Raw genomic sequence first — 14,421 nt, forward strand, 5'->3', positions numbered from 1 at the left:
ACATATATGTTTAGGGGCGCCTGGCTGGCTCAGTTGGTAGAACACGCAACTCTTGATCTCGGGGTTGTGAATTCAAGCCCCATATCGGGTGTAGAGGTTACTTAAAAATAAAATCTTTAAATACATGCATACATAAATGTTTAAAGATAAATATTTTATTGTTGGAAAACCAGACAGCAACGTGCAAATGCACAAAAATTAATTCAAAATGGATTAAGGACTGAATGTAAGAGCTCAAACCATAAAACTTCTAGAAGAAAATATAGGTGGTAAGCTCTTTGACATCAGTTCTGGCAATGATTTTTTGGATTTGACACCAAAAGCAAAGGCAACAAAAGCAAAAATAAACAAGTAGGACTACATCAAACTAAAAAGCTTCTGTACAGCAAAGGAAACCATAAATAAAATGAAAAGTCAGCCTACTGAATGGGAGAAAATATTTGCAAATCATATATCTGATAAAGGGTTAATATCCAGAATATATAAAGAGGGATGCCTGCGTGACTCTGTTAAGTGTCTGCCTTTGGCTCAGGTCATGATCCCAGCGTCCTGGGATCAAGTCCCACATCAGGCTCCTTGCTCAGTGGGGAGCCTGCTTCTCCCTCTGCCTGCCACTCCCCCTGCTTGAACTGTCTCTCTCTCTCTGACAAAATCTTTATATATTCTGGATATATATATATTTTTTTTAAATGGAAGGTATTTCCCAGTATCACTGGCTTTCTTTTTTTTTTTTTTTAAAGATTTTATTTATTTATTTGAGAGAGAGAGAGAATGAGAGATAGAGAGCATGAGAGGCAAGAGGTTCAGAGGGAGAAGCAGACTCCCTGCTCAGCAGGGAGCCCGATGTGGGACTCGATCTCGGGACTCCAGGATCATGACCTGAGCCGAAGGCAGTCGATTAACCAACTGAGCCACCCAGGCGCCCCATATTCTGGATATATTTTTTAAAGAACTCCTACAACTTGATAGCAAAATAAACAGTCTGGAAAAAAAAGTGGGTGGAGGATCTGAACATTTTTCCGAAGACATACAGTTGGCCAACAGGTACATGAAAAGATGTTTAATATCACTCATCATCAGAAAAATGCAAATCAAAACCACACTGAGCTGTAACATCTATTAGAATGGCTATTATCAAAAAGACAAGAGATAACTAATTCTGGCTAGGATATGGAGAAACAAGAGCCCTGTGCACTACTGGTGGGAATGTTAATTGATACAGCCACTATGGACATTCCTCAAAAAAATAAAAATAGGGGCACCTGGGCGGCTCAGTTGGTTGAGTGGTCTGCTCAGGGTCCTGGGATAGAGCCCCGTGTAGGGCTCCATGCTCAGCGGGGGAGTCTGCTTGAGGATTCTCTCTTTCAAATCTTAAAAAGAAAAATAAAAATAGAACTACTATATGATCCAGCAATTCCATTTCTGGGGACTTATTCAAAGAAAACACTAACTCAAAAAGATACATGCAGGGGCACCTGGGTGGCTCAGTCGTTAAGCATCTGCCTTTGGCTCAGGTCATGATCCCAGGGTCCTGGGATCGAGCCCCGCATCAGGCTCCCTGCTCAGCAGGAAGCCTGCTTCTCCCTCTCCCACTCCCCTTGCTTGTGTTCCCTCTCTCGCTATCTCTCTGTCAAATGAATAAAATCTAAAAAAAAAAAAAAGATATGCAGCATTATTTACAATGGCCAAGATATGAAAACAACCTAAATGTCCATCAAGAGGTGAATGGATAAAGAAGTAGTGCATATGTATAAGTGTGTGGGTGGATGGACCTTGAGGGGATTATGGTAAGTGAAGTAAATCAGACAAATACTGTATGATCTTACTTCCATATGGAATCTAAAAGAAACCACAAAAACCAACCTCATAGATACAGAGGCCAGATTGGTGGTTGCCAGAGGTAGGAGTTGTGGGGGTGGATGAAATGGGTAAAAGGAGTCAAAAAGTACAAACTTCAGTTAAAAGTTATAGGGTATAATGTACAGCATGGCAACTATAGTTAATAATACTGTGTTGCATATTTGAAAGTTTCTAAGAAAGTAGGTCTTAAAAGTTCTCATCATAAGAAATTTGGTAACTATTAACATCTACTTAACAGATGTTAAGTAGACTTATCATTTTGCAGTATGTTGAATCATTGTACACCTGAAAAAAGTGTGTCAGTTATACCTCACTAAAAACATATATATACACACATATATTTAAAGATAAATATTTTTAAAAGATATTTTTGAGATAATTGGGGAAATTAGATTATGGACTGAATATAAGATACCATGAATTATTTTTAATTAGGTATAGTAATTGCATTATAGTTATTTAAAATATAGTTATATATATAACATTTAAAATAGTGTCCACTTAAAAATGAATTTAGAGGTAAAATGACATATCTGGGATTTACTTTAAGATATTTCAGCATTAAGGAAAGAGGATAGAAAAAGAAAGTATGGCAAATTTGATAATTTAAGAATCTAGGGATGATTAATATGGAAGTTTATGGTACAATTCTATTTATTTTTGTGATGTTTGAGAATTTTTTTTAAAGGTTTACAAGCCGGGGAGTGGTAGACAGAGAGAGAGAGGCAGAAGCAGACTCCCTGCTGAGCAGGGAGCCTGATGTGGGGCTCAATCCCAGGACTCTGGGATCATGACCTGAGCCGGAGGCAGACACTTAACTGACTGAGCCACCCAGGTGCCTCGATGTTTGAAATTTTTTATGTTTTAAAATGCTCTGCTTGCCATTTGCCAAGCAGTTAGTGGGTGCTTTACAGAATCTGTCTGCTATACAATCAGTACATGTATCTAGTACTTTAACATATCCAAGTCAATACCTGTAGAGATTATTCTAGTTTTAAACTTGAAGAGACCCAGAGACATTAAATAATTTAACCATGTATCGCATCTGAGTCTTGGTAGAGCCTGACTGGATCCTGGATTTTTTTGACTCCTAACCCAGTTATCTTCTGCTATATTAGTTACTACTAAACTCTTTGGTAGTCTACTGACATGTTTAAAATAATAATCTTGGGGGCGCCTGGGTGGCTCAGTTGGTTAAGCGACTGCCTTCGGCTCAGGTCATGATCTTAGAGTCCCAGGATTGAGTCCCGCATCGGGCTCCCTGCTCAGCGAGGAGCCTGCTTCCCCCTCTAACCCTCCCACCTCTCATGTACTCTCTCTCTCTCTCTCTCATTCTCACTCTCTCAAATAAATAAATCTTTAAAAAAATAAATAAAAATAATAATCTTGGGGCACCTGGGTGGCTCAGTTGGTTGTCTGACTCTTGGTTTCTGCTTAGGTCATGATCTGGGGGTGGTGAGATTGAGCCCCATGTAGGTCTCCCTCACTCAGGAGGGTGTCTGCTTAGGATTCTGTCTTCCACTTTCCTCTGCCCCTCCCCCTACCAATGTGTACTCTTTCTCTCTAAAATAAAATCTTTAAAAAATAAAAATAAAGGGGCGCCTGGGTGGCTCAGTCGGTTAAGCGGCTGCCTTCGGCTCAGGTCATGATCCTGGGGTCCTGGGATCGAGCCCCGCGTCGGGCTCCCTGCTCAGCAGAGAGCCTGCTTCTCCCTCTCTGCCTGCCTCTCTGCTTACTTGTGCTCTCTATCTCTCTGTCAAATAAAATAAAATCTTTAAAAAAAAAATAAAAATAAAAATAGGGGTGCCTGGGTGGCTCAGTTGGTTAAACGTCTGCCTTGGGCTCAGGTCATGATCTCAGGGTCCTGGGATTGAGCCCTGCATTGGGCTCCCTGCTCAGCAGAGTCCGATCCTCCTTCTGCCCCTCCCCCTGCTCATGCTTGCTCATGCTCTCTCTTTCTCTCAAATAAATAAATAAATAAAATCTTTAAAAATGAAATGGAATTCTGGTTTAGCCAGATTGAATAAAATAGTTTATATAAAGGATTTACACATAGTTCTTGACATAAAATATATCAATAAATTTTAGTTTAATCAGATCATCAAAGTAGTATAACTGTGCACCAAGTGCTGAAATAATGTTATTAGCCTTGTTACATAAAATTTTTTTTTTAGCTATATGAAGTGTTCAAGGTGGCATCGGTAAAGATACTGTGTTGGTATCAGGCTCTTCTAGGTTGTAAGGACGCTGAGGTTGTCCCCATTACTTTGGGTGGTGGGACTTGTAGAGAATTAGGAAACAGAGAAAATGGCTCCATAGCCACATAAGCAAGCTTCATGCAATGTTGTAATCATGTAGTTGCCTTGGTTAAAAAAGTAGAAATGGTAGAACGTTTGTTCTTTGTCCTGTCTAAGCAGATTGTGTTCATTCGGCAAATACTTGTTACATACCTTTCTAGCTCAAATGCTAGATTGAGCAGATCATATTACTTTTCTCTTCAAGAATTCACACTATAGTATAAGGCAGAGCCACCTTACATCATCTCTAGAACAAGGCTGGCAATAAATAAATATATATGAGTCTGTAATAAGTGCCCAATCAGTTTTAAAATCGAAACACTATAGAAATTTGGAGAGAGAAATCACATTTCCCTGGGGTAATTCATCTATTCAGCAAACATTATTTATAATTGTGTGAATTGTTTTTCATGTCTATAACAAACAATATGAAAATGCTTATGTTAAATAAAGTAGATTGCAATATGGTTATGAGTACAGTGTTATATACAATGTAAAAAAATGCATAAAAAAATAAAAAGCTAGAGGGAAAAACACCAAAATAGGAACAAGTAGTTTTATCAGGTCAATTTGAGAAGGCTGGGAAGGAGGAAGGTAGGTGGATTTAGAAATATATATATTTTTTTCTTTTTTCTTTTTTTTTTAAGAATTTATTTATTTGACAGAGATAGCGAGAGCAGGAACACAAGCAGGGGGAGTGGGAGAGGGAGAAGCAGGCTTCCCGCGGAGCAGGGAGCCCGATGCAGGCTCCATTCCATGCAGGCTCCATTCCAGGACCCTGGGATCATGACCTGAGCCGAAGGCAGACGCTTAACAACTGAGCCAGCCAGGCGCCCCTAGGAATATATTTTTTAAAATAAATTATATGGTCATATAGTTTCATAAGTTAAAAAACAGCTGTTCTAGGTGATGGAGACAGCAGTGAAATAGAAATAGCAATAGGAAAGGTAATAGCTACTGGCATTTATTGGTATATAATAATCTCCTTCCCACACTTGCCCTCTCAACTAGTTCCCCTCCCCCTAGAGGCCAGTACTCTTTCTTGTGCATCCTATCAGAGATACTTTATGCCTGATAAGCAAATATATAGATCTATCATAGATATCTCTCTCTTTAATAAGTGGTACCTTTACAAACCTTTACAAACATACAAACTGTTCTGTACCTTGCTTTAGTCACTTTTAAATATATTGGAGAGCTTACTTTTTCTTCAATAATACATTGAGAATTTACTTATTCTCTGTAATTGCTTCATAGTATCCCATTTAATGGGATACAGTCCCTATACTAATTCTTTTTTTTTTTTTTTTAAGATTTTATTATTTCTTAGCACGGGAGAGGAGAGGGAGAAGCAGATTCCCCTCTGAGCAGAGAGCCCCGTGCGGGGCTTGATCGCAGGACCCTGAGATCATGACCTGAGCTGAAGGCAGCTGCTTAACTTAGTATCTTTATATTTTTAAATTCCTAGGGTGATTCTGCCCCAGAAGAAGGAGGAGGTTGGACCTTTGTAAAATGGAATGTGATACCAAAAAAGCATATCTAATTTTAGAACAAAAGAGCAGCTCTTTCTACCCATGGGTCCTGTCCCTGTGCTTTAATAAAAACACCTTTTTGCACTGAAAAAAGAAAATGCAAGAAATAAAACAAAAGAATGTAGGCTAACTATAGGGTTCAGAAAGGCAGCATGCTGCGGTTTATGTAGAAGTATGCCCGCGGCTGCTTTAATCTGCATATCCAGATTACTGCTGGCTCCAGCATCTTCCCCTCTCATGATAGTATGGGATAGCCAAGCATTGCAAGATGAACACATTAGTCTTTCAGGTACTGATTAAGGAATGCAGTAGAGGTCATGGTAATCAGAATTTGGTATGTCACCAAGGGAATGGGTGTGTGAAATACAGGAAGACTGCATAGCACTTAACCTGTTGTCGCTCTGGGTTAGGCTGAGTCACGTAGGAAATGTAACTGCTTGGGAGTAACTTAAAACATACCAAAACATTGAAGGCTTATTCTGTTCTAGCTTCTGTGCTAGGTGAAGATAAGTAATAAAAAAACAAATTACAGTATGGGGCACCTGGGTGGCTAAGCGTCTGCCTTCAGCTCAGGTCACGATCTCAGGATTCTGGGAGCGAGCCCCACATCGGGCTCCCTGCTCAGAGGGAGACTGCTTCTCTCTCTCCCTCTGCCTGCCGCTCCCCCTGCTTGTGGTCTCTCTCTGTCAAATAAATAAATAAAATCTTAAAAAAAAAATCATCGTAGTAATAACTACCAACACTTATTGGGCACTGAGTATATACCAGGTGTTATGCTGAGAGTTTTACAAGTATTCTCTCACTGAATCGTAATCGTAGGCACTGGGGGTACTATTACATTCCCATTTAACAGTTGAGAAAAATGAGTTTCATAGATGTTGAGTAAGTTGCCAAAGATTGCACATGTATCTACTTCGTAGGGTTGCTTGAAGTTTAACATAGTACTTAGAACAGTGCCTGCTACATAATAAATGCTCAACAATATTAGTTGCTATTATTATTACTACTGAAGTACAGAGGAAGTACCAGTAATCCTTTGCCTAGGGCATACCTCACAGAAGAAAACTATAAGTAGAGTTTTTCTTGGGAAAGACATATTCCAGGTAGAAGAAATAGTAGTAAAGGGGTTGGTAAAGGGCCTGATTCAGCTACTGTTTAGGGTGCTTGGTGGTAAATGGTAGAAGAGGATGCGAAATGAAAGAAGGCTTTATGGGGTGGGGGTGGGGCAGAGAGCTATTGAGCTATTTTGAAAGGATGGGCTTAACTCATTTTAGGAGATGGGGTTGGCAACATTTCTGGCAAAGGTATAACACTTCAAATGGCATAGAAGCAGTGTTGCAGTTATCTACTGTTGTGATGTAAACTGCCCCAAAATTAAGTGATTTAAAACAATTACTATTTTATTTGCCCACTGTTCTGTGAGTCACATATTTGGGCTAGGCCTAGCTAGGTAATTCTGGTCTCACTGGGGGTCACTCATGTGGCTGCAATCATTTGATGGTGCCACTGGGGCCAAATAGTCTAAGGTGGCGTCTCTGACATGGTTGTCTTTGATGATGACTGTTGGTTGGGCTTCTTCACATGGCAGAGAAAGAATTGCAAGAGAACAGCAGAAGCTGCAAGGGTTCTTGAGGCCTAGGCATGGAAGTCACACAGTGTCGCTCCACCACATTCTGTCAGGCAAAACAGTCACAAAGCCAGCCTAGATGCAATGGGAGGAAAAGGACACTGCCTCTTGATGTGAAAGGACATGCAAAGAATTTGTGGCCCTCCCCCACTCCCCCAAATCTTCCACAAATGGAAAAGGGCAGAATGAGTTTAGGATGTGTAGCCTCTTCTTTGGCCTTTCCCTTACTCTAAGTAGCATTACCTCCGACGTTAATTATACATGATACTTTAATCACCTTTATTATCTGACCCTGAACTCTGTTTCTCCTAGAGTGAAGACAAAATATAAATTAAAATGAAAAGCAGAAAAATTTGGGGCACCTGGGTGGCTCAGTCGTGAAGCGTCTGCGTTCGGCTCAGGTCATGGTCCTGGGGTCCTGGAATCGAGTCCCGCATCGGGCTCCCTGCTCCGCGGAAAGCCTGCTTCTCCCTCTCACACTCCCCCTGCTTATGTTCCCTCTCTCACTGTGTTTCTATCTGTCAAGTAAATAAATAAAATCTTAAAAAAAACCTGAAAAGCTTTACCAAGAATTAACTGAATTTTGAAAACTGAATTATAAAACAGTTTTTAGAAAGAAAATGTAGTTTTTAATATTTTCATGAACTTCAACTTGATTAACAGTGGTGTGGAGAATTTCTCAGGGTTCCTGACTTTATAATAGAACAGGATTATGTGTTATTAACACATCATTTATTAGTATTTGATTAAATACCTTGGTGTTAAAATTTTTTAAGCATGTCAATGTTCGACCATATAAAATCTTTTTTATTTTTTTGAAGATTTTGTCTTAGGGGAGAGTACAAGTTGGGGAGGGGCAGAGTGGGAGAGAGAATCTCAAGCAGATCCCCCGCCAAGCGTGGAGCCCAATGTGGGGCTCACAACCCTGGGATCATGACCTGAGCCGAAATCAAGAGTTGGATGCTTAACTGATTGAGCCACCCAGGCACCTCTAAAATCTTTTTTTTTTTAAGTTTATTTATTTTTTTAGTAGTCTCTACACCCAGTGTTGGGCTTGAGTTTATGACCCTGAGATCAAGTTACGTATACTTCTGACTGAGCCAGTCAGGTGCTCCAGCAACCATATAAAATCTTGACCATAGTATTACTTTCCTAGGTTATTTATTTATCCCAGTTGTTTTATATTCTGTACAAGTTAACATCTACAACCACCTACCTTCACCTACCTTTTAGAATGATCTAGATCCTGAATTAGATTCTGAATTAATGATGTTTTTACTTCTTTATTCAATTAACTTTTATCAGTACTCAGCAGATACAAATGTGATTTCCTCTGAGTTATCTCAGTTCTGTGGTTTGCTATTTAATTCTGCCTTCCATTCTGAAAGAGTTCTTAGCCTTTGTTCATTAATCATAGGAAACAGTTGTGCAACATGCCTTGACATTAACTTGAATATCTAAAATTAGTCCTGCTACAATCAGTGGTTGGGAACAAGGTTTCAGTAGTTGGTGGCATGTGTTAAGTAGATATTGCAAGCTTGGAAGGAACTCCCTAGAAATAAGTAAGTGATTTGCATTGTGTGTGTATGTGCATGTACCTGTATATATATGCAATTGAAGTTCCATTTGTATTAAGCAGATGAATTACATCTGTTACGACAAATGCATCATAAGCATCTACACTTATGCACTGTGCTGTTGAATTTTTTCAGAAGAAAAATATATTTAAAAACTTGGTATGCTAGAAGGGGTTTTTCTGCATGTTTGTTTTGTGATTCTCATTTTTTTTAAAGGAATATATATACTATATTTCAAGTAAATGGCTTTTTTTTTCCTTTTCAGAATTTATAGAAACTTATTCACAAAAAATGACATCCTGGTTGTATGAATGTCTTTGTGAAGCTGAACTTGCACAGTATTATCCTCATTTTACTGCCCTTGGCCTTCAAAAAATAGATGAATTAGCCAAGGTTACAATGAAGGACTACTCCAAATTGGGAGTACATGACATGAACGACCGCAAACGTCTCTTCCAACTTATCAAAATCATTAAAATTATGCAGGAAGAAGATAAAGCAGTCAGTAGCCCAGAGCATCCTCTTCAGACAAACAGCCTGTGCAGTAAACCTCAGGAAGCCAGATCTGGCCCTCGCAGGCAACTGCATTTTGATTCTCCTGCTCACAACAAGGACAGAATTACCAACAACAATGGGTTTGAGATGTGCAGTTTATCAGATTTTTCTGCTAATGACCAGAAATCTAGTTACCTAAAAGTGCTGGAGCACATGCTGCCGGATGATCTCCAGTCCCCTACAAAAACAAGAATTCTGAGTGCTGCAGCTGCTGGTTCCTATGTGCAAACAGAAACTAACACTTCACTCTTTTCATCAAATCACTTTTCTCCACTACTGGGGGATTATGATATTCCCATTATTCAAAGAGTCTCTTATGTTTCAGGGTATAACTATGGAATCCCTCAATCTTGTATCAGGTAATTATTTTTATCTTTTTTGGGGTGTAGGGTAACATCAGGCAAGGGCAAGCCTCTCCATGACTGAGAGCAACTACCCTTATTTACAGAAAATTATAGTGAACAGCTTCTACAACAATAATAGAAGTACCTTGATGGGGGAAAGTTCATGAGGAATTGGGACTTTCCAGATGGGAGAAAGATGATATTGTTCACGTATGTCAAACAGCTGTTACTTGCCAGGATCTGCTATTATTCTGTTAGCAGACCTATTTCTATTATTTATTATAGTGTAACATGATACATCTAATGCATCCTTGAAGGTAAAACAGTTAACTGGCCTTCTGCAATGGAAAAAGTGTGTGTGTGTGTGTGTGTTCGTTCCACAGGATTTTTTTTAAGGCTATCAAATTCACTTCAACCAGGAGACCTAAAGCTTAGTTAAAAACAAAGAGCATGTAGCTGAATTAAGTAGGTCTTTCGTGCAATTAGGTAACCTGCACACACTGGAATGTGGTCCTGATTTTGAGTGTTTTCTTCATTTCTAGCCCTGCAAGAACATATGATTTTGGTGATTGCAAAAGAGTAAGACACTTTTGATATAGTTTAGACTTTGATAGGGTGATAATAAGTTATTTTCACCTAGTGCTTTAACATAAATGTTGAAATAAGGTCACTAAGAGCTGAAATATTGAATAATCCCTAATACCAGCATTGGTATAATAGAAAACATGTTCTTTTAAAAGTAACATATATTTGTTTGGTTATTTTTAAAAGTTATACATGGTGAATTATGGAAAAACAAAATACATTTTTTTTTTAAGATTTTATTTATTTATTTGACAGAGAGAGGTAGCAAGAGCAGGAACACAAGCAGGGGGAGTGGGAGAGGGAGAGCACGCTTCCCGCTGAGTAAGGAGCCTGATGTGGGATTCGATCCCAGGATCCTGGGATCATGACCTGAGCCCAAGGCAGACGCCCAACGACTGAGCCACCCAGGCACCCCTCAAAATGGTACATTTTTAAAAGTCTGCTGTAGGTTAAAAAAACAAAACAAAACATGGTGGGGCACCTGGTGGCTCAGTCAGTTAAGTGTCCGACTTTTGATTTCAGCTCAGGTCATGATTTTAGGGTTGTGAGATTAAGCCCTGTGTTGGGCTCTGCACTAGGCATGGAGCCTGCTTAAGATTCTCTCTCTCCCTCTCCCCCCTCCCCCCCTTAAAAAAAACATGCTTTAAAAGTCTGAAGTAGTCCTTTATGGTCTATATTAGAACTATTCTGTGTATAGAACTATATTAGAAATTTTATTTGCTCCTTTTTACTAATTTAAATCCTGGCAAAAAGTAATTTTCCAGCCAGTTGGAGGTCTCAGAAAATTGAAATTGATATGAAACAGTTACATAGCGAAATATCCTGTGTAAAATCTATTACAAAGGCTTTTTAGCGGCTATTAATCAAATTCTAAAGTGTAAAGGAAGGGAATAATTTCTCTTGTCTAAGACATTCTTAGTATATGGACCAAAGGCATTGATCCTGGTAGACTACTTACAAGAATCCTATGTTACTTAGGTTAAGAGGAATTTCTTTTCTTTTTTTTTTTTTTAAGATTTTATTTATTTGTTTGACAGAGACAAAGTGAGAGAGGGAACACAAGCAGGGGGAGTGGGAGAGGGAGAAGCAGGCCTCCCGCGGTGCAGGGAGCCCGATGCAGGGCTCGATCCCAGGACCCCGGGATCATGACCTGAGTCGAAGTCAGACACTTAAGGACTGAGACACCCAGGTGCCCCAAGAGGAATTTCTATACAGGTAAATGGTCCGTTATTAGAGATATGCATGTATACCCTCATTAGGCTCAGTAAGTAAACCTGATGAATTTTGTATCCCTAGCTCAAGGAATATTTCATTAAATAGTCTAGCTGTTAAGGTTGATAAGTTCACTGAAGTCAGAGCCAGAAAAGAAATGCATCTTAATAGAAGGGTGATAGTGGTGGGCAGCACCAGTGATAAAATTGTCCTGGGAAGAAGAAATGTAGGATTGTGTTCTAACAAACACATATCAGGTGGACAAAAAGAGGAAGTAAGAAAGTAAGACAAAGGGAGGGGCAGAATATACTTAGGAGGAAAAGTACATTGAAACCTACCACCTAATAATTCAAGGTATTTCGTAAACCCAGGTAGGATAAAAAAAAAAAAATTAGATTAAATGGTCAAGAAAACAGTAAATGGGGGCACCTGGGTGGCTCAGTCAGTTAAATGTCTGCCTTCAGCTTGGGTTGTGATCCCAGGGTCCTGGGATCAAGCCCCACGTCGGGCTCCCTGCTCGGTGGGGAGTTTGCTTCTCCCTCTCCCCCTTGCTTGTGCTCTCTCTCTCTCTCTAATAAATAGAATCTTTAAAAAAAAAAGAGAGAGAGAGAGAGAAAACAGTAAATGTGTAAGAATAATTGGATTGAGAGGAAGTAAAAGACATGGGTTTAGGTTTTTTTTTTTTTTTAAAGATTTTATTTATTTATTTGACAGAGAGAGACACAGCGAGAGAAGGAACACAAGCAGGGGGAGTAGGAGAGGGAGAAGCAGGCTTCCTGCTGAGCAGGAAGCCCGATGCGGGGCTCGATCCCAGGACCCCAGGATCATGACCCAAGCCAAAGGCAGACGCTTTAACGACTGAGCCAGCCAGGCGCCCCTGGGTTTAGGCCCTTTAAAGGCCTTGGAGGGGTGGTCCCAACATACTGTGTTTAATTTTGAGGATTAACCAGCCTGATTTGGGGGGACATATAGAAAGAACATCCACCATTAGAAGTTTTTGGAAGACCACATCTGGAAGCCAAACACACAAGTCTTAGAGCTAGAGCAACTCTTAGGGTTTTGGGTTTTTTTGTTTGTTGTTGGCAAGACAAAGGATGGACTGGATTAGGGATAGAGATAGAAGTAATCAGGATTTAGTTAATAAAAGAACTTTCTAGGGGCGCCTAGGTGGCTCAGGTCATGATCTCAGGGTCCTGGGATCAAGCGCCTCATCAGGCTCTCTGCTCCACGGGAAGCCTGCTACTCCCTCTTCCACTCCCCCTGCTGGTATTCCCTCTCTCGCTGTGTCTCTTTCTGTCAAATAAAATCTTAAAAATAATAATAAAAGAACTTTCTATATACCTAATATGTGTAAAGTTACATATTAAAGTGTTGATACTGAGAAAATTTTATGTATAATATGCGTAAGGTGTGTATATATGTTAAGTGTAATGTATATATAAAATAACAAAATGTGCTGATACTTTGACCTCTTAAGTAGCCTTATCCTATTATTAAAAATTAAAGCCCACTTATAAATATGTATCAGACAGAACACCTCAGAGAAAGAGAATCCTTGGACTGAGATGGAGAAAATCAGAGTTTGTGTTCGAAAACGCCCTTTGGGCATGAGGGAGGTACGTCGTGGAGAAATTAATATTATTACCGTACAAGACAAAGAAACTCTTCTTGTTCATGAGAAGAAAGAAGCAGTTGACCTTACACAATATATTCTGCAGGTATGATGCTTTCCTTTTGTGTTTGGAACTAATATTATCAAGTGTGTTGATTTTTTGCTTTTATTTGAATGGCAGCATACAAATTCAAAAATTCAGTTTCTTTGGGTATTGGCATTCATTCCTGATATAAATCATTAATACCCTGGGCCTTCATTTAAAAATATATAGTGCAGTTGGGGAAACAATAACGTAATTTCTGCACTCTAGGGCAATAGAATTGCATCATACCTTCACTTAACACATTTTACATGAATGTAATTATACGTCTTTGGCAAAAATGGGGACTGAGGGGATAAAAAGAATGTAGTGAATTGGTGGTAGATAGGACTAGTCACTGAGTGCATGACCCAGAGTGACTGAGAGATGATCCCATAGCCTCAGTTCTTGCTTGTCTCTCACAGTGTGAACTTATTCTTCTGAGTGTGAGTCTGGAGTTTAATAATGGAGGATATGTTTTCGAGCAGCAAAGTTCCAGATTGCCACTCAACTGCTTATTTTGATTCTCAGCTGTCTTTGGGCTTAGATATAACTTGGTGGAAATTGGGCTCTTGAGCCGGCTGCTTTGTATAGGGTAGCTTATAGTGAGTAAATGTAACCCAAGAATATGATTTCACTTTTACATCTAACATATAAGGATTTAAATAAAATACTAGTAACTTAGACACATAAGAAAATGTTCACTCCCTGCCAGAAAGATCACAAAAAGTCCAAGGAGAAAGGGTTTGGTATTGAAAGGAACTTTTTTCAAGCAGATAGATACCCTTGCAATAACTCTTCAGTCTCCTATGGAAGCAGCAGGCCCACAGATGGAAGATACCATAATTTAGGTACTCTTAAAATTATGAAGCAATTGTAAATAATCTAAAACAGAGGATAATCCACCAGATGCTAAAATTTGGGAATTCAGGTCTCTCTTAATCTGAGTCTGCCTCCTTAAACATTCATATTATATTCATACTGTTCTCTCTCTTGCTCTCTTGCCTCAAAACCCAGTGACTGGTAGAGAGAAAAAAAAGTGGTGAGTAATCTTTTGTGCTAGCATTTCACTTTAATCAGCTGAGATTTTACTCTCCTGGAATAAATATGTTAACACTGAAGTTAAATTGTTAACACT

General features: G+C 39.3%; 1 protein-coding gene across 4 annotated transcripts in view; it reads left to right on the plus strand.

Moving 5' to 3' along the window:
- The window catches only part of KIF24 (kinesin family member 24), an 80,897-nt gene that overhangs the window by 22,719 nt on the left and 43,757 nt on the right, over positions 1–14,421 (plus strand). For all 4 annotated transcript variants that reach the window (XM_027614925.2, XM_027614926.2, XM_027614924.2 and 1 more), the window contains exons 2-3: positions 9,159–9,807; positions 13,118–13,307. In XM_027614925.2, coding sequence (XP_027470726.2) covers positions 9,185–9,807; positions 13,118–13,307 — 813 coding nt within the window. In that variant the 5' untranslated portion in view covers positions 9,159–9,184. The remainder of the gene's footprint in view (positions 1–9,158; positions 9,808–13,117; positions 13,308–14,421) is intronic.

The sequence above is a fragment of the Zalophus californianus genome, chromosome 13, assembly GCF_009762305.2.
Source record: "Zalophus californianus isolate mZalCal1 chromosome 13, mZalCal1.pri.v2, whole genome shotgun sequence".
Classification (NCBI taxonomy): domain Eukaryota; kingdom Metazoa; phylum Chordata; class Mammalia; order Carnivora; family Otariidae; genus Zalophus; species Zalophus californianus.